Source organism: Vigna umbellata, chromosome 5 (genome assembly GCF_029865625.1).
Source record: "Vigna umbellata cultivar VRB3 chromosome 5, Vumbellata_1.0, whole genome shotgun sequence".
Classification (NCBI taxonomy): domain Eukaryota; kingdom Viridiplantae; phylum Streptophyta; class Magnoliopsida; order Fabales; family Fabaceae; genus Vigna; species Vigna umbellata.
The window spans coordinates 31,013,231-31,034,048 of NC_142169.1; the positions used below are offsets into that span (position 1 = coordinate 31,013,231).

At 34.5% G+C, this 20,818-nt stretch overlaps 4 protein-coding genes and 1 pseudogene across 4 annotated transcripts; 2 read left to right on the forward strand and 3 right to left on the reverse strand.

Moving 5' to 3' along the window:
* Nucleotides 1-984: 984 nt before the first annotated feature.
* On the reverse strand, nucleotides 985-1,832 carry LOC124824334 (uncharacterized protein At5g01610-like). The gene has a single exon (XM_047296758.2). The coding sequence runs from the start codon at nucleotides 1,752-1,754 to the stop codon at nucleotides 1,278-1,280; it is 477 nt and encodes a 158-aa protein (XP_047152714.2). The 5' UTR covers nucleotides 1,755-1,832; the 3' UTR covers nucleotides 985-1,277.
* A 3,821-nt stretch (nucleotides 1,833-5,653) lies between these two features.
* LOC148198111 (exocyst complex component SEC15B-like) lies at nucleotides 5,654-8,350 on the reverse strand. The gene has a single exon (XM_088091926.1). It carries the CDS (start codon nucleotides 8,278-8,280, stop codon nucleotides 5,884-5,886), a length of 2,397 nt encoding a protein of 798 aa, XP_087948052.1. The 5' UTR covers nucleotides 8,281-8,350; the 3' UTR covers nucleotides 5,654-5,883.
* A 2,799-nt stretch (nucleotides 8,351-11,149) lies between these two features.
* On the forward strand, nucleotides 11,150-13,056 carry LOC148198112 (large ribosomal subunit protein eL18-like). Its single transcript, XM_088115255.1, has 5 exons — nucleotides 11,150-11,305; nucleotides 11,374-11,463; nucleotides 11,544-11,672; nucleotides 11,780-11,962; nucleotides 12,703-13,056. Exons 1-5 carry the CDS (start codon nucleotides 11,303-11,305, stop codon nucleotides 12,859-12,861), a joined length of 564 nt encoding a protein of 187 aa, XP_087971381.1. The 5' UTR covers nucleotides 11,150-11,302; the 3' UTR covers nucleotides 12,862-13,056.
* Nucleotides 13,057-13,782: 726 nt separating this feature from the next.
* LOC148198113 (epoxide hydrolase 2-like) lies at nucleotides 13,783-15,869 on the reverse strand. The gene is made up of 3 exons (XM_088115254.1): nucleotides 15,343-15,869; nucleotides 15,001-15,242; nucleotides 13,783-14,211 (listed from the first exon to the last, which is right to left on the reverse strand). The coding sequence occupies exons 1-3, from the start codon at nucleotides 15,805-15,807 to the stop codon at nucleotides 13,965-13,967; spliced, it is 954 nt and encodes a 317-aa protein (XP_087971380.1). The 5' UTR covers nucleotides 15,808-15,869; the 3' UTR covers nucleotides 13,783-13,964.
* Nucleotides 15,870-19,857: 3,988 nt separating this feature from the next.
* LOC148198114 (RING-H2 finger protein ATL5-like) lies at nucleotides 19,858-20,754 on the forward strand (annotated as a pseudogene).
* Nucleotides 20,755-20,818: the final 64 nt, after the last annotated feature.

A 20,818-nucleotide genomic window follows, 5' to 3' on the forward strand; every position in this document is an offset into this window, starting at 1 on the left:
TTAAATCAACTAGATCTTGTAATAACTATTTAACCAAAGAGTATATTGAGCTCAAATGTAAAAAGTAGATACAATTAAAATTGTTAGTCCAAAAAAATTATATTTATTTATTTTTTTGTGTTAAATATGTTCTGATTTTTTACCTTTGAAAATTATAATTAATTTCGTTTGGATATTTTGACTCAATTTAATCATTTGTAATTAAAAATACATGAATTTAGTTATTTTAATTAAATTTTATTATTTTTTTTTCTAATTTCATGATAATATTTAAATTGTTTATATCATTTAAAATATTTTTATTTTAATATAAATTTAAAATACCTCTAATAAAATTTGATTAAAACAACAAAATTTACACATTTTTAAAATGGAAACTAAATTGAATCAAAATATATTTAATCTTTTATTTTTTAAATTTGAAAATAAAAATAAGCCAGAGACATAAATAAATTTGAATTCTTTCGTAAACATATTTAATTTTTTAATTAATTATCTGCACTATTAAAAAATATTTATTTTCAATTTATAGATTAAGAAAAAGAAATCTAAAGCTCTACATTTTTTTATTATCTATTTTGCCTTCACTGTTTTACTTTCCAAAGTGTAAAGTTGTTCTTTCGGCCTTTTCTCATATATCTCTATCTACAACTGGAAATAGTCAATAAATAAAGAGAGCTGACAAAAATAATATGTAAAATGTAATCAGAAATGCATATTATTCTATTGGAAAATGTTATTTGGACAACAAAAGTTTGACACAATTTTGACAACGGCGACGTGGCAGCTGTGCATTGGCTCAGTGAATTGAAAACAAACCAGAAAAAACCCAAAATACCCCTCACCCCGGTTCACTGAGCCAATGCACAGCTGCCACGTCGCCGTTGTCAAAATTGTGTCAAACTTTTGTTGTCCAAATAACATTTTCCTATTCTATTTTTATCATCTTTCTATAAATTTGTTTCTACTTTATTAAAAAATTAATCACCATAAAAACCAAACAAATTTAATATTAAAAAAATACAAACACATTCAATAAAACAAGATATTTGTAGGAGAAAGAGATTCACTGGAAAATTTAGAATGATTCTAGAATATCCATTTATCTAGGTTGCTTTCTAAAACTCAGGTCAACTTCTCTTGCACAAACTTTTCTAGCGTGTCCCGCAAAACATCATAGATAATCATTATTTATGCAGAAGGAAAAACAAGATCATCATCATCGATAATAATTAAGAACAGAAGAGCACAACAACAGATCCAATTCTGCCTATCAATTAAATCTGTAGTGAAGAAGAAACGTCACCGTTCTGGTTGAAATTCTCACAATCGAATCCACATCCACACTGAGGGCTCTCCGAAAAGCTGTCGGCGCTAAAACCGGCAGATGCAACGCCGGCAGAGAATTTGAGGTCATCACCGTCGCGAGTGACCTCAGAGATTGGGATCCACAGCACCTCAATTTTCACGCTAACACCTTTCAGCTTCGACAGCTTCCCCTTCGAGATCACGCCCTTGATGGTGGACTTGTACTTTAGGTCATACGATTGTACGCTGAAATAGCATGTTTGCTCCAGATACGCAGTGAAGTGGCCGTTTTTTTCGTTTAGCTCGTACTCTGTCACACCTTTGGGAAGAAGACCCACTGGAAGGCCATATTTCTCAAGAACGTCGTACGCTGATAATTTATCTGAAACGGAAACATAGGCATAAGCCAGTATGCAAAGAAGTATCATCGAACACCCAGTGTTCATTTTTGTAGGGAGCACGAGTTTAGCGTGTGGAGAATGGGGAATTGAAGTGTCGTGCTAAGACTGGGAGGAACAAATACTAAATGAAATTAATAAACCAATCGCCAACTTAATAATGTAGTTATTTTATATCAAGTTTTTGTCCTACTCGGTATATAATAAGGTTAATACTATATTAACGCCTGCAACTCGCGAAGCACGTGATTTCACCAAATGAAAAAACAAAACCTCGGGTACCACGTGCATTGTACTAAAACGGAATAGAATATGCTGCAGCTGCACCTAGGGGGCTAATAATGAACTCATCTGCAGCTTAAAGAGATGTTTTGATCTCATATTTATAACTTATTTTTTGTTAATTAAAATGTAATTATTAAAACACCAGTCAGATAAATACAATAAATGCATTAGAAGTTGTGATGTGGAATGCTGTGTTAAAATTAATATGGAGATTTAAAACTAGTTTTGAAAATTCGTTTTCGTAAATTCAATCCATCATAGCGAAATGTTCTGGTGAAACATTGTAAGATTTGACATATGACTTGATTAACTTGTTCTTTCCAGTGTTTGGATGACATTGAGTTTTGGACATTTCTTCTTCAAATTTAAAAGAAACTCATTAATTAGTATTTACAGATATATATTTTGTAAGTTAGCTCTAACTGATAATAGATATTTTCTATGACATTTTTTTAATCCTTTCAATGTTAACAGAACATGGTTTTGATTTAACTATTCCAAAAGACACAAATGCCCTACACTTATCTAATTTATTCTTTCAAAAAGCTTATATGATATATCTCTAGAATTTGTAGTAAACTCTTTCTCTTATGTATATATTAAGTAGTTAATTATAATTATTAATACACATCCGCTATGATAAAAATAAGGCTTCTATTTTTTTAGAAAAACAATGTTTGAACACGTCATTAGTCATGCAAGGTTGTTCTTTCCACCATCATGTTTATCTCCTTTGCTCGTATTATGTTTCAGACTCTCAACGAATATGAATATGTATAAATCTCACTTAGACCATATAAATCTCTCTCTCTCTCTATATATAATGTTTGAATTTGATGTAAAATATCATTAATATAGGAGACATGATATTTATTTAGTAAGAAAGTGTGTTAAACTTTTCTCACGTGCGCTTTAAACACGTATCGAAAACAAAGTCCGAATTATTGTTTAAACTTACTTTGACACAAACGTTATTTTAGTCTATATTGACTAAATATTTTTTCGTCCAATTCTAGCTTCTGTATTTTTATTATAAAAACTCTGAATCTTAGATGCCATTCAAGAGTGGTTTGGAACTTAATGACCAAGTTTAACAATAAAACCAATACAAACTTCTAATAATAATTATATATAAGAGTTAGAGAAGTAGAAACAAGTGTTGCTGGGAGATAAAGAAAAGATGATTAAATGTAAAAACGTGGAGTCACTTGTACGGATAATTTTTGTAAAAATAATTCATTTAGTGGAGAGAATTTGCTTAAATTATAAAAAATAAATTATTAATGTATAAATAAATTTTGGAGACTAATTGAATAAGCCCTAGCTAATTATTTCTTTCAATTTTAAAAGCCGCCTCCTTTAAAATTATCATAACACGCATATCAACAGTCATAATGTTTCACAAGCAATGTTTTACATCTGATACTCACAACTTGAAAGAATATTTGATATTTTATAATCTATATTCCCAAAAAATACAGTAAAATAAAATTACGGATAACCCAGTTAGTTTTGATTCAATTTCACTACTATATCTAACTAGTAAGGTGTGAATACAAGTTTCGAGTGCTTGATTTCCTAATGTGCACAGAGTATTCAATCGCAGATTTGAAGCAGACTGGAATGTCTAACCCAAGGTTTGATTGAAATTAGAAAAGCTACTTCGGTGGTACAAGAGGTTTTGACTAATCGTGTCGTAATTTGTCAAGTTTTTCAAGATAGGGAACATTCTTTTGTTTTTCTTCCTTGTATACATGTTTCTGTCTGAGATGAGGAGCCCAAAGGCGAAAGAAGATCCGTAACAAAATGCAACCCAAGAAGAAATGACCATCAATCATACAAATGGCCCATATTCTCAAACAGGTAATAGCCTCCTTTTGCTTCTTTTGAACATCAATTATGTTTGAAGACAACAAACAAAATATGAAAATGAAATTGTAGATAAAAAATACGAACCATATCTCCAAATTTAATAGCCAAACAAACATTATAGATAAAACTTCTTTCTAGAGTGGCTCTAGACAAAGAATTGCAACCAAAAAGAAACTTTCCAATTCAACCAAATCAAATGGAGAAACTATGATCCTTTTTTGAAGAAATAATCAACATGGTCTCTCAAATATGACCTTTTTTCCTAAATAATCTTAAGGAAGTACATTATATAATTAATTCCTTACGTATTAAATATAAAATAATTTAATTATTATCCAAATATATTTTACTAGGGTGATGAACTAATTTGAAGATTTCTCATTCTAATTTCCAATACTTAAATAATTATTTATATAATTATTTTACTTTAACGACTATTCAGGAGACAGATCAATCCTTTAAGGACTATTCTATAATTTTGAAATGTCAACCATAGAAAAGTATGCACAACCAGTCTTTGACTATTTCAAGTCATGTTTTAATATTTATTCAACAGGGTCTACCTTTGGCACAATTTATAATTTTACCCAATTTAATCTAACAGTCATTGGATTTTATATATCTAATTTAATCTTAACTATGGACATTTATATCAAATCTGTCCTTTTTAATGTTATAAAGAGCTCAGCATTACAATAAGATGGCGGTTGAACAGATAATGAAAATACAGATGATAAATTAAAATCAAAGTGGCACTCTTCAAATATAACCTTGAACACAACACAGAGATACAAAGACAAGATAGCAGAGAAAACGTAGAAACAGCTGCCCACTAGTGTGCATTTGGTGTATGTTTCAAATTTGTCTAGAACGGTGTCAAGTCAAGGTGCTGCCATCTTTACGAAAAGTGTCATGGTTCATTCATTGTGTGTTTAGGGCACAATGCAACTCGGTGAACAGCATACTTCAATATGGCTCAGCCAGCAATTTGGTGTCCAGTATATTCAGTTGTGTTGTGCAGCTAATATTCAATACTATATTACTATATGCAATAGATTAATTAAAGACAATACGCAAACAAATTCTGTTTGCATCACTTCACAACCTCAATTAAATTGTTTTAATTAGACTGGGATTTACTTTTTCAACAGGTCAAGAGCTTCTTTAATTCAATTGGTTAAGGATTTAGATATAATATCTAAATTATGCGTTGGGTTTAAAGGTTTCTTTCCAAAATTGGTGTCTTTTATAGACCCACATTCGATCATTAGTAAAACCTACAATCATGACAATAGGATTGGAAAAATAACCTCGTATCAATTTCAAAACCTAAGGGCCAAGGCTATCAATCGTGCTTTAGAAAGCAATGTGTGGATCAATGCCACTTCAATAATCTCAAAACTTATCTACCATTGGCCAAAGTTGAAGAAGCAATAGAGGCTAAGCAAGCCATTGTGGTCTATGGTGCCACCATAACAAGAATCCCTTCACAAATTGCCACTGGCGGAGGGGTAGACAAATGCCATGTTAGTGTTATGGTGGCCGTACTATGGTTATTTAACAACACTGTGTGATACAATACAAGGCTAAGGCCGATGAACAGAGAGACAAATGCCAAGGCAATGATTATGACATTTCAATAATCTGAGCTAATTTAACAGGAGTTCCATTCATCTAGACCTAAATCAATGAAAGTTGAAAGAACACAAGGAGCTACTCAGGAAAATAAAGCATCATGTTACAACATTAAAGACAGTTTAGCAGACAAGAGGGATACAGTTCATAACAGATACAACAAAATGACATGGAAGTATTTTAATGAAATCCAAAAAAATAAAGAACATAACAATTATACATTTCAAACAGATATTTGGGAAAATCTTAAAATGGATTTCGAAAAGTGATAGCCTGACCTTAAACCAAATAAATTTATCAACAACTCACTATTAAATAATTCTTAGTCAAGATGGACTAGAGACAACAACAAGAAAAAGTACCTTACATACAGCTATAGACTTAATCAGCTAACATCCTTAAGTCTTTTTATCAACGTATCCAACGATTTCCTTTTCGGATTCTGCCTGGCCCCACGACTACCAAAGGTTCCAAAGAGCCGATCTGAAGGATCCCTCAACTTTTCTGAAACAATCACCACTTTCTTGTGGTCCAAAGTGTTGTAACTCCTCTCCCTTATCACTGGGTTCAAGAAGTTCTCTGGATGATTACTCAATAGCAAATTAATCAGTTGCTTTGAACTGGTAAGTGATGCTTTCAAAACATCAACATCCCCATCAGAGAAAAGAGAGGCCTGATTATCAGCAAATGATTCTAAGAGCCGAATATCTACTTCAATTCCATTAATAGCATTGACATTAAACCTTTTAACAGAATCACTGACTAAAGTCCCAACTATCTTGTCGGATATGTGAGCAAAAACTTCTTGCAATACTCTCTTAAGGACTTGAGATGGCAATATCTGTTGAGCCGTTGAAACCAAAATTTCTAAATAAATTATAACCTCATTTACATATTCATTTCCACTCTGAGGTGCCTCATCACACATCCAATTTACATTCTCGATCAAGGTCATAAATCCATCAACCTTGGCTTTGAGTAGCCCAGAGAGCATCTCTTCTGCAGCATCACGAGCTTTTCTTAGGGGAAACTGCCTTCTGCTTCTCTCCACCATTCTCAAGGGAACACCCGAAAGCTGTGCAGCATGGCGAAAGAAAAAATCACAAGCACGCTCCAAGACAGCCATATTCGCTGCCATTTGCATTGCCTGGGAGACACCACTAATCGAGGTATTGATAAGCTTCACTAAAGCTTCATCCAAAACCTCAATCAAAAGCCTGTCTAAATATTTCTTAACAACTTCATAGAACTCAAGCTGCCCGCCATAAGACATGAAACTCACAGAATCCTCAATGAATGACCGTACAATCCGACAACAATCTGGCACAGTGGTCGAAAAGGGGGCAACATAGGGAAAAGCTGGTATGATATCAGTAGTCTGTATCTGGAAAGAAAGCACATTCATGGAATACTCATACTCTTTTTTCATCAGCATTTGCTCAAATTTATCAGCCGCAACCGCCTCCGCAATCTGCTTCCTACAATCAGACAAAAGAAGTTCGTGGTACTTATCCCTGTGTTTGCTCAAAACCTCAAGCAACGCATCAATGGGGTACCCGTATCGTCGCAGGGTTACCCCTAACAGACTCACATAATCCTTAATAAGCAAAAGATGATTAGCAGTTTGCATTCTGGAGAACTGATCCTCCAACACTGAACACATCTTACTAACAGCAATCTCCCACAGATTCTCAACCTCCAATTTTGAAATCAACCCACCTCCGGTTCTGAACACGCGATCCTCCACCACAAAGAACCCTGCAATCTGCGCAAAGAACGTTTGATGCGACTCCAGAAAAGGAGTCATCGACGAGACCTGAAAGTCCGAAGTCAACTGAAGCTTCCGGTTCTCGAAATAATACCGCTTAAACCGATCCTCTAACCCTAAAGTCTGATGAATATGGTATGCCCTGTACAACGAAGTCAAATCAAACCCGGCGACTCCACCGCCGTCTTCGCCGATCCCGCCAGCGATAATTTCGTCTTCTTCCTCTTCCTCTAAAGCGTATATACAGTCCCTCACGCTGAGTCTACTCTGTTCCTCCGCTTGGCGCTGCTTAATTCTTAGATCCTCTTCTCTCTGCCTCGCTGACGAGGCTTGACCTATCGCCAATTGACCTAAATTGCGACTCACGACTCGGATCTCCACCAACCAGTCCCCAAACTCCTTGTTCACCTTCCTTTCGATGTACGATCGAATCTCTGGAATCTTCTTCTCCAGCATCCGCTTCAGCGTGGATGACTCCGTTTTATCCAAATACTCCCGCTCGATCGCGTCCACGCACTTCAGTGCCATGTAGAAGTTGTCGTCCGCGAGGTGGCGGTTGGCGCGCGTGCAAACCTCCATCAGCTTAACGCAAGTGCGGATGGAGTCGATGGCGAGGTTCACGTTCTTCGAGACGTTCCGCGTCTCGACGAAGGCGTCGAGAGACGACAGGAGCGGGCGCGCAACGGACTGGAGCCGCGAGTTGGAATCGAAGAGGGAGGACTTCAGCGAATCGACGTCTGATAGGAGGGATCGTAGATCGTCAACGGCGAGGATAAAGTCCTGGTAGTGAGCCTTGCACACTTCCTCAATCTCGGACTCCTTCACACGCGCAAAGTGACGGAGGTGGTGGTGGAGCGTCTCTGGCTTTCCGGAGGCGAAGGCCTTGCGGACGAACGGGCCTATGTCCTCATTGTTGCAGATGGCGGAGGACAAGAGAAGCTGGTCCAGTTTGTCAGCGGACTCATCTCCGTTCGCCGGAACAATTTTCCGACGCGGTGGTTTGGAGGAAAGCATCGTCGTCGTTGTGCCCGTGGCAGGAGGAGAAAATTTAGGGATTCAGAAAATTTTCGGACACTTCATTAGAGTCGTCGGAAGTCTTGAGTTTTGGGTATTCCGTAATCTTTTGGGGTATTTCGGTAATTGAACTGAAAAATAAAAAGTCTTTATTTCATTCATACTTGTCATATGAAATTGTAAATGATTATTAAATAATTAAATATTAAAAAATTAGCTTTATGCATGTGTGGTGGGTGCAACCACTGTTAACCTAATTATATGATTCGACTTCTATTGTATGTTTTTTAAATGACAGTTATCTATGTCAGGACACCTTTTTAGCTGTTTTTAGTAATGAATTTATTGTGTAATTTTATCTTTACTTATAGCATTTTTATTTTTAATACTATTTTTATTTTGGTAGCTCTCTTTTTCAATTTTGAAGAACAATGTAAATGTCTTCTGTCTACAAATGCAAAATACCAATTTTGCATGTTCTCGTAAATAAATTCTTATTTCTAGGAGTTGTGTGTTTTTCAAATTAATTAAAATTTATTTCAGGCTGTCTGTGTATATAAACCTCAAATTAATCAATTAATCATCAAAATAGCATTGTTTTCAAATTATACGATTTATCACATCACTTTTTTTTTTCGTCTTACTTTTCATCTCTCTGTTTGATATAGTTTGGATATATATCCACACCATCATTGAGTTGATACACATCTGACATTCCTCAACGCAATGAATGTATGAACGAGGGATGATTGAATACAGCTTGTCAAATGGTTGACAGCTTATTTGATCTCATGTATTCTTTTGTGTAAAAAAATAAACATATACATTATATTTAATAGTATAAGTTTTGTTTTTTTTAAATTGTAATGAATGGTAATTTCCAAATACAGCCTCTATTTTTTTGAAATGCCGTCTACACTAAGAAAATACGGTTAAAAACAAGTTGCAAGACGGAATGTCTCTACTCTTACAAGAAATGGGTGAAAGCAGAAGTCCATATACGATTCTGTTTACAAAATAGTAATTCGTGGATATAGAAAATTGTATTTGCTAAATTTCATTTTATGTTAAAATTGAAGATTTTTTTTTTTTAAATTATAATACTGATTGCATATTCAAATAGACAAAGAATGAATAATTTGCAAAAGAAAATTATAGATATATAAGAATGTTTACATTACGTTTATGTAGATATGCAGATGTGTTAAATTACTTCATTTATTTTTTATATATTGTCTTCGATGATAAAAAATGTTATATAAATATTTATAAGACATGATAAAATATTTAATGACATTTGAAGTAATTATACACACACACACACACACACACACACACATATATATATATATATATATATATATATATATATATATATATATATATATATATATATATATATATATATAAATGATACACATTTGATTTGATGTACACTTTTATTTTTCTCCTTTTACACTTAATAACACGATTCTTAACTTTTGTTAAGGACAATTATATAAAAATATTATTTTTTAAGTTATATTCCACTTTTTCATTATTTTTTTAAATTTCATTCTTCGTTATTGTTTTGGTAAGTTGAAAATATGGAAAAATATATTTACAAATAAAGAGAGACACAAAGTGAAAATTAAAATTGAAAATAAAACTAAACTTCAATGTAATTTAGAAAGATTTAAAAAATATTACGTTATCAAATTAAATGACAATAAAATACACGTTAAACGATGTTCAGATATGAAAATTACAAACACAAGAACATGAAGAACAGATTAAAAGTTCACTGTAAATAAACTATTATAAATCTACACAGAAACCGATTAAGAAAAAAGAATCAACTACGAGTTGTATTTTGAATTAAAAAAAATTACTAAAAATTATTTATGTTTTATTTGATAATACTTTCATAATTCGTTTTTTTTTCATTTTTATAATTTAGTTACTTTTACTAATTTAAAACTCTTATTACTAACACAAAATAATTAAAAAAGCCTTTCTTTTTAAGAAAACATTTTAATAAAATTGGATTGAGACGTAGGACAAAAATAGAAAACAACGGATCACAAGTTAAATATATTTTGAATATTTATATATTTAAATTATCTAACATTTTAAAATTAAACTATTACGTTCCTTAAACTATTGATACAGCTATAAATTGATATAATCAAAATTTGTTTTGATTAGTTTAAAACATATAATAATTGATTAGTTTCATCTTGTTAGTTAACTTTAAATAATTAAACCAATATTAATTAACTATTTGAAATTTATGTAATCAATAGTAATTATTTAATTTAATTGTCATTTAATTTGTAATGATTATAAAACTACATTGTCTAAAATTAATTTAAATAGTTAATCATTTAATTAGGAAATTCATATTTATATTATGAATTATTTTTTACAAAATTTTATTTATACGAATATGCTATAAATTTTAAACAAAACAAATTAATGTTATTAATTAATTTAAATTAAAACAAACTAACGTGGATACATATGACAGTAGACTGTGTTCTTTAACCAAGAATTCAAACTTTAATATAATCATGTTGGCATGAAATAATTCTCTTATAAAAAGTAAACAATATTTAATTGTTAAAATAAATGAGATTTTTTCTTAAAATGAGTAAAAACCACTTATTTTTAAAATAACCAGGTTAGACAAATACATAAAAATATTTATTTATTGTACAAGTGCCTAAAAAAACACAATGAAAGTGATATCTATAACAATATACAAAGCAAAAGAGTGTAATATAATTGAGAATTAAATAAGAAATATGATAATAAAATATAGAAAATACAAAATTTCATTTTAGAAATAAGTTCATAAAAAAAATAATAAGGTTTGGGATTCGCTAAACGGGTCGTGCGCGTAACCCGAATTGAGTCTGGGCTTTTAACTTTGCGAAAAAGTGATAAATAAATTCATCAGACCCTCTCCAAAACCCTAGCACAAATTTTTCCTTGGTGACGGCATCAGCAGCAGCGTCGGCGGCGAGAAGCTACATTCGCAATGGTACATTTCTCAAAGCTGTTACAATCCATTAGAAAGTTTCTCTGACTTTGTGTTGAACTGAATTACAGGGGATCGATTTGAAGGCAGGAGGTAAGTCCAAAAAGACCAAGCGAACCGCCCCAAAATCCGATGATATTTACCTCAAGCTCCTCGTCAAGGTACCTTTTTATTTTTTTCCTGCATGACTGTGAACGAACGAACAAGGGTTTTGGATTTGAAATGTTCGCCATGTTTTTAGTTGTACCGTTTTCTTGTTCGGAGGACTGGGAGTAATTTCAATGCCGTCATTCTCAAGCGTCTTTTCATGAGCAAGGTCAACAAGCCTCCGCTATCCCTCTCCAGATTGATCCGTTACACCAAGGGAAAGGTTGAAACCTATCTCTTCTCTTCATTCGTTCCATTTAATCGTTATTTTTTTTCTCATTTGAGGTCACAAGCAAATTGGCGTTGATGTCTTGGTATTTATTTCATTAGGAGGATAAGATAGCTGTGGTCGTTGGGGCCGTGACCGATGATATTCGTGTGTACGAGGTGCCTGCTCTGAAGGTAGCAGCACTGAGGTTCACTGAAACTGCCAGAGCTAGAATTGAGAAAGTTGGCGGGGAATGTCTCACCTTTGATCAACTGGCTCTTAGAGCTCCTCTCGGCCAAAACACGGTATGATTATACTATTTCTCTTTCCGTGTATTTTTCTATGAAATGTAAGATTTAATTATCGGTCTAGTTCTCACGAGTTCAGACAGTAGGGACTGAAAGAGATTAAAATGGTATGTATAGAAACTAGAAAGGATTAAAATGAAAATTGTGTTTAGGGATTAAAATTAATGATTTTTATACATAGGGATCAAATTGTGTAGTATGTATAACTATAAGAAGCAAATGAGTAATTAAACCCACATAAAGTTGTTAGCACAAGTAGTTTGGCATTTTGGTTCTTTAACCAAGGTATGGGATTCAATCTGTGTCTTGGGTATGGAGTCGCAACTAGATTGGTATGAAGTTCATCTAAATAGGTTTTAAGGCTCTACTTAACCTTTGTTAGGTTTTATGTCATAATTGCTATGCTCTTAGTAGTTTAGAAGCTTTGCTTACGGGACCAAAGAATAGCAATGACTCTAATTAGTAAACTTCACATCACTATATTTTATCGTAGTAAAACTTCTGTTGCCCTTTAGTTTTGGCTGCTAAACAAATTAGCAATTTTTGTATAGTGACATAAAGTTTACTAATCAGTATCGTTTTTGTTTGGGGATCCAGTATTCTTGCTCTTTCATCTTTATTATTGGAGGAAGAAAAAAATAATAATGCAAAGTCTGCCTTTTCCTTGCCAGGGGGGGGGGAAGGGTTATGGAGGGTGTATCTCAGAAGCTTACCTTTGTTTTTGAATGGTGTTTCAGGTTCTTCTTAGAGGTCCTAAGAATGCTCGCGAGGCCGTCAAGCACTTTGGACCGGCTCCTGGTGTGCCCCATAGCCACACCAAGCCCTATGTCCGTTCAAAGGGACGGAAATTTGAGCGGGCCAGAGGGAGAAGGAATAGCAGAGGCTTTAGAGTTTGAGTTTTGTAGCTCAAACATGAAGGAATTTTCCTCTTACCTTGTGATCATTATGTATTGTTTTCTCGTGTTTTTTGAACAATCGTTAATTTTAGTTTTTACTTCTCCTTCCAAGGGAAAAATATTGAAGCTCCTTCCCCGAACAATTTTGTTCTAGCAAACTACTTTTGAGAGGATTAATGAGTAATTATTTGCCTACTTAAGATGTGTTTACGGCAGGAACTCCACTGATCTTTGTTTTATGACGCCCGTATTTTACTCCTGCTAAGGAGGAGTTTAGTTTTGAATATATTCATAGGTGTTGCAATTTGGTCTCAAATTCTCTAGCACGATTTAAGCACGATTTTTTAAGAATGTTAAAAACCATTTCAGTAATATAATCCCAGTTGACTGAATGTTTTGCTGGTGAAAGAGTTCAAATCTCAGTTGATACCAGAGGAACATTTTTCTTTCCATGACATGACATTGAAAAAGTAGGGAAACTTTCAAATCAAATTCAACTTAAGTATCGGGGTTTCGTTTGATACGTTATATTGTATCACATTGTTGCTTGAGAACAAATAATGACTATATATATCAAATTAAAAGAGGAATTAAGTTTACTCTTGTTATTGGAACTTTATTATTAGAACGTACTTTAGTCTGTTTAGTATATTACTAAATAAGATTTTTTTGTGGATTACGAATTGTAAGAGGTTTTAATTTTTCGTTACAGCGCATTTAAATACACAGAAGGGAGGGGTTATTATTTACTGTTATACCTCGTCTTGTTAGAAGTTCAAACTTGGTGAACTAACAATCTAGCTTTCGGGAAACGTTTAAACATCATTGAGGCACATTTTTGTTCTGTGTTGTATGCTTTTGGATACTACAACATCCCTTTGCAATATTTCAAACAGATTCCTTAACAAAAGCTGTGCGAACTGAAAGATAACTTAGCTTTTGATAGTATTAGTTCATCGATCTGAAACATTTTTCTTGAACTATACTGCCATTTCAACCCCATTTTATTTTGACACTGTTACTGCAATTGTCAGTCGCTAGGGGGTGGGGGTTGGGTTTTAATTTGCGTTTGAGTTCTTTCACATAATATACTTGTGCAAGGATTAAAATTTCTTGATGAAGTCGTATATATGCGCGCTGATCTCTTCTGGCCTTTCCTCATTTATAAAGTGAGCTACTCCTTCCATCACGACCAATTCTTGCAAAAACGGTACGTCTCTCTTAAAGCCACCATTATGTATATACTCCTTCACACCTGGAGTGTTATATGTAATGTCAAGGTCTCCCACAATAAACTTGACCGGTACCTTAATCTGTACTCTAGTCCATGCTGCCGTGAGCTCCCAGGTTCTGCACACAAAACGAAATTTACCTTACCAGACTACAAACACATCCTTCAACGAACTAATTATTTTCTGAACTCTTTAATTGTACATGCATACATACAGTTCTACAAACCAGGTTCAGTCACTGCATCTGAAGTAACTTATTAAAGCAATTCCTAAAAATTAAGCTAAATTGCTATTGAAGATTGAAAATAAACATAAAAATACGCTCACCTACTCTTCCATGTCATTTTCTTCTTATGTCTCTTTGTTTTCCACAGTAACACTTTCGAAATCTGACATTTTCTCTTAAAATTTAAAACTTAGGATAGGACCTAACTGAGCCCAACAAAAGCGGCTGTAAGGTGTCTAACCAAACCTTGTATTACCCATATCTTTAATAGACGTGGGATCTCACACCCTAGGCCTACGATTAGATGTCGAAGCGTGAAACATGTAGGTGACCACCACCCACAGCTAGGAATAAACATCTAGATTCTAGAGCACATACATAGTCAAATAAGAAGAACATACCCAATAATCGAATTTAAACAATAGACATTGGTCATGTTTATTGTTGGGGGAGAGCTCAACATGCTCTCTCTCATTCATCAATTTTTTTGTTCCTTTTTTTCTTTCATTCTATACACCCCGTGTGGATACGTATATCAGTGTTCTAAATATTAATAATTGGGAACAATATATTCATAATCAGTTCAAGATCATTTGAAGTCACGTATACTAAAATAATTATTTCAGTCACATGTACAAAATAGGAGCTTGAACTATATACGAGGAACCAGAAGAAACTCACAGGTCCATGGCGCGATAGTAGTTGAGCCCACCAGTGAAACCTTTCTGTTCAAATTTGCTAGCATAATAATTGACGTCTTCTTCAGACAGCCACGATGGTAGAGCAACATGAAGGTCAGGTGAACCACCAAATCCTATCTCTTTAGGCACACTGGGTGGACGTGGATCACGAGAAACAAGAAAATTCTTTATTATCCTCGCAGCACCAGCACGAGCAAATTCCTCTTCAACCTCCCCAGGTTTCTGCAGCACGACAAAATATCAAAGCTCTACACATTAACTTCACTCGTATCTTTGAAATTTGTGAAGATAAGGAGGAGTTGACTGAGTGGATTCATTTTACCTGAAACCTGCAGATATAGTAATCATCGCCCATCATGGCCCTTAAGCTCTGAATGGGCTTTCGTTTAGGGTTCCTGGGGCGGAACACGACACTCATGTTGACTAGGGCTTTCACACGATCGGGCCTCAACAAGCAGAAATACCAGGCTACGGAAGCCCCCCAGTCATGACCCACCAAAAACACTTGGTCGATGCCCAGAGCATCGAGAAGCCCAACGAGGTCGGCCACGATGTGGAGGGCGGAGTAAGAAGAAGCGGAGGGCGGGGCGTCGGTGTCACCGTAGCCGCGGAGGTCGGGGGCGATTGCTCGGTAGCCCACGGCCGAGAGCGACAGAAGCTGGTGACGCCACGTGTACCATAGTTCCGGGAAGCCGTGGAGGAACAGAACCACTGGGCCTGACCCAATTGATGCCACGTGCATATTTATTCCATTGGTACTCACCATTCTGTGCTCTATTTTCTCCATTTCTTTCTCTTCACTCTATCTTTCTCAATTTTTCTACTTCAAATGGTGTTGCAGGGAATTTAGGTAAGTGGAGAATGAGAAGATAATTTTTCTTTTCCTTTTCGAAATGATTTTGCGTGTAATGATGTAATCCAAGACGATCCAATTCTACCTTTCAAATCTGATTCCAAAATTCTCCGCGGCTCTCAAAGTCAAGAAATCATGCCTCTGCTCACTGATCCAGATAAGTGTAATTTTAATATTATTTTTTATATTAATTTGTGAGTGTAATTCTTGTAAATTAATCTATGAAAATACTTTTTAAAATTAATTTATCATTTACTAAATAAGTGATAATTCGTTGATTACTTTCTTTACAGAATATGTGATTAGAGTGTTGATACATCACAAACAATATTCATATTCCATGAATTTTTCCCAAATTTCATATTTTTTTGTTAGGGTTTCTTTGAAGAAAATGAGAAAGTTAATATTTAAACACAGCAACTTGGAAAATATTTAGTGACCTATTTTCTTGCTTAAAAATAAATTTAATTTACTACTTTTCAGAATTGAATATCACTAAGTAATGTTTAAGAAACATATTAGCAGAACTAGAAGATGTAAATGACAATTGCTTTCTTAGATGGGCTAGCTCATTTATTCGTTTGGATTGGGAGGCCCAAAACTTGACACAATGACAACCTTGTAAAAGAGGCGAATTTCACAGTACGTAGTGGTATCACTAGTTTTATAGCAGTATCTAAAAATGATATTTTTAACTACTGTTTTGTTTTATTGCTAAGATTTTCGACAGTATAGGAGACAAAGGTGCATAAATCACCAACGTAACAAGACTGATTGACATATAATCCTATATTCCTTAGAGATTCCATTTTAGATTTATCGATATCTGGAAAAGATATTTGTTGACAGCTATGATCTATTTTAAGAAACTAGTTTCAAAGATGCATTGTAGTTTCCACAAATATCAAAGACAGCATCTGCTAATTTGGAGCATTATAATAGTTTATAGCAAAACAATAGTGGGAATGGAATAATTGAAATGCCTTTTTTCAGTTAGTAGATGTTTCGGTTCCGAATTGGCCACTGGCACAATCATGGTGTGGGGTGGGGGATCTCACTGCATGAACAAAATGAGTCGTGTTACAAACACATTAGTGCACCATCTTTCATTATCTTGGAGAATCAGAATCCAAAAAGACTCTCACACTCTCACTTCACATTTGCTCCCTTGCTTTTTACTTTACATTCTGCCTTTTCTGCACTTTCTCATCCAAATTCTAACGAATACACATTTTGGTTTCTCTGTGGAATCTCAATCATAATCAGTAAATTATAAAAAATGCTTCAAAGTTTTCTTTTTTCTTTTTTCCTGAAAATTGTGACTTTCCAGCCAAACGGTGCACTGAATCATAAGGAACTTTTGTAGCAAGCTTGATCAGTGGCAGTGATTTTTTTTTATGATTTGTATTTAGTGACATTCCCATAGATTCTGATCCAACCCCAGTGGATTGGATCATCCTGTTGTCTATATTATGTTGTTTTTAAGTAGAGGAGTATCTACAACTGGCAGATAAATTTGCAGAATTTGGCTTTATACTTTGGAACCACGTTTCTGTGTGAAATTCTCAAGTATTGAGTCTTCATTTACAAGCATTCACTGATTGCATTGAATTTTACCTGTACCAAATTCGATTCTTGTACTCTAGAAGGCGGAAAGCAGAAAACGAGCTATGCTATTAGTTCTAAGATTAGAAAAAGGAATTGGTGTTTCAGAATATGGCAAGACCTGAAATTTTATTCTGCATATTTAGTATCTGATTGTGCGTCTGACATATTATTGCTTGTAAAATAATCTAGCTGCAAAAAAGAAAATGACAGGAGTTTTATTTAAAGCTAAATCCACTAGTTAATATTGGACAGTGTGTTACATTTTGTCAGTATGCGCAGCAAGAGGCACACAGAGTATTTGACGAGGATTAGAACAAATTGATGTTTTGAAAATATTATTTTGGTGCTGCATTATTATTGGGTTTGAAAAGAATAGTTGGATTAACACTACTTGTATTTGGTTATCTTTTGTTAACTACATGTGGTTTGAAAGCAATCAAATCGACTGAAAAGATTTGGAATGCTCACTGAAGTGCCCATTCATTTGTGGTTTTCTAGCAAATGCGCCAAGCAACAACTTGTGCTTTCTTTAATCCCTTTTTCTTCTTGTCCCACACCTTGGATTTGTTTTTCATTTTTCTTCTCTTTTAACACAACTTGCGCATGAACAAAGGTTCAAAATTCTATCCGAATGACCATATACAAATATTATATAAACGCTTTCTATGTTTTCACATTTGCTCACAGTCCTGTGGCATGTAATTTTTTTGCCGGAAAAAAACCAATCAAACGTGATGAAGAGAGAAAGAGAGAGAATTGTCAATGCGTTACTTTTTGGATTAAAGCTCCAAGTGGTAGTAGTAATACTCTGTTTGGAGTGGATTGTTAGTAGTGGCACATCAGCCAAATAAGCACACTCCACATAATTTTGCAGATCCCTTTTGCCTAATAAGACATTCAGGAACGTCAAATTCTACTTTTATTTCCCAACTCTGGCATGGCTGTAGATGCATAGATTGTGATGTACCTGAGAAGTGACGTGCCACTTGATCGATCTTGACATGCTTAGTGACACAAATCGGTTCTTTATCTTTGCAGCATATAATAACTCTTCAAATCAAAAGTAAAAGGTTAAAGCAACTCATAAAGAGACAGCGAATGCCTTACATCCAGGAGGCCACGGAAACATCTTGAATGGATAAATAGTAATACTAATGCTAACTTTCATATAAACTTACTCCTTTAATGTTCACAGAATAAAATATTCGACCATAATGTTCAACGAAGCCGACCTAAGACTCAAGTTACAATTTTTATTCTACTAAATAGTTGGTATGTTGCAGAAAGAGGAAAATCTCCACGAATATCAGGAGGAGGAATGAGCCTCAGGGAAGGGAGCACGTAGGCTAAACTCGACCATTGATATGCGTACCAATTAGTTGAGAGTATGCGTGTGAGATAAGTGATGATTGTATTTATGACCTAGTGCCTTGCATTTCATATTGTTAGGTGAATTGTTTCACTTTTTCAGAACAACTGCTACTGCCCGACATAACCTTAGCCAGAAAAACCAGAGAATAAAACTAACAATAATAATTTCAAGTATCCCAAAATCTTCATAATTTGATAAGAGCCCACAAAATTTAAAATAAAGAAACAATCCAAAATTTGAAGGGATAGGATTAAGTCACGGGTGATACCTTGATGCAGAAAGATTTATACTTATTAATGGGTAATTAGTTATGTTCGGGAAGAGGATTGTTGAAGAGTTGGGTTGGGACATGCACCATCTTGAAAATCCTAACTGTGACCATGTCTCTTTCCTGAGATGCTGAAAGAAACAGTCAACGAAGATCACATGGAAAAATTGAAAAGAGATGAAAATCTTTTTAACTTCTTTTCTTTTTGTATTTAGTGAATAAACTTAAATTAAGGATATGTTTTAAATCTTATTTTATCCTTGCCGCATATTTCGCTATAGTTTTTATTCTCAAAATCCAGTAATATTAATTTAATTTTGATAAAGACAGGATAAAGATTGATAATTTTTATTTTCCAAAATTGAAATACAGTACTATTTTATTATTAATATAAATAAAAATAGATTAAGTAATATTATTTAAATTAAAAGATATTATGGTTTAACGAAAAATCACGATAATATGTTTCAGCACATCTATTTACTTTTTTTTGTATGTGTGACGGTTATTTTTTATCTACAATATTTACATATACTTATCTTTTTATCGCGTTATTGTTCATCATGTCTACTATTTTCTCTTTTATCTTTCAGTCTTTTGAAGAGTTTAGATACTTTTCAAAGTTCGTCTGAGAAGATAGAATAAAAAAAGAAGAGTTTTGAAGAATCTTTAGTCCTATATAAGTCAAAAATGATAGATAAACATTGTAACAGAAATTGTGATAAAAATTGGATGAAGATGTTGGTAAGAATATAAAGTTTAAAAGTAATAATAAATAAATATATGACCAGTGGTTGCACATATTATATATACGCAGTGGCAGATATCGATCTGATCCAATAAAATAAAAATCCCTCCTTTTACAGACGCAGTTTCAGACATATCAGAGAGCTTTCACTCTTCTTCTCAATCATGACTATGGAGCCCGACATTGAATCCAAGTACACACACAACGGAAAGGTTATGGTGGGCACTGCCATTCTCCTCTTCCTTCTCATAATCTTCATCATTCTCTTCAACGCCTACGTCCGCTTCTGCCGCCGTCGGCGCCGCGCTCTCTTGTCCCATTCCCTTCTGACCACCTCCTTCCCCGAGCCCTGTCTCGATCCTTCCGTCATCAAGTCCCTTCCCACTTTTTCCTTCTCCGCAGCCGTCCACCGCTCTCTCCAGGAATGCGCCGTGTGCCTGTCGGAGTTCGCCGATGGTGATAAAGTCCGCGTGCTCCCCAACTGTAAGCATGGTTTCCACACCCACTGCATCGACGCCTGGTTCGCCTCTCACTCCACGTGTCCTCTGTGCCGAACTCCGGCCCAACCGGCCAAGGGTTGCTCTGACGATGAAGCCGGTTCGGTTCCCGTTTCGGAAGCGGACGAGGGTTGTTCTTCGTCTTTGGGTCCCCCAATTGCGTGTCCGAGAAAGGCGTTGGATGTGGTGATAGAGGTGGGAGATCTGGAAAGAGATTTGAATCCTGCAACGGAAGATGACGGATTCAGATCCTCATTGAAGAGGTTTTGTAACGCTTAAGCGAGTCAATGCTAGGCTTTATCATAATCTAATCCCTGAATTTGGTTTTAATCTGTGAATCTAAAATCACTGAAATCTCAAATCTCAGTTGAATTTGGTTACTAATGCACATTTGGACCATTCTAATTTTCGATTATTTTACCTTTTTGTGTGTATTTTATTAAAAGCAAAAA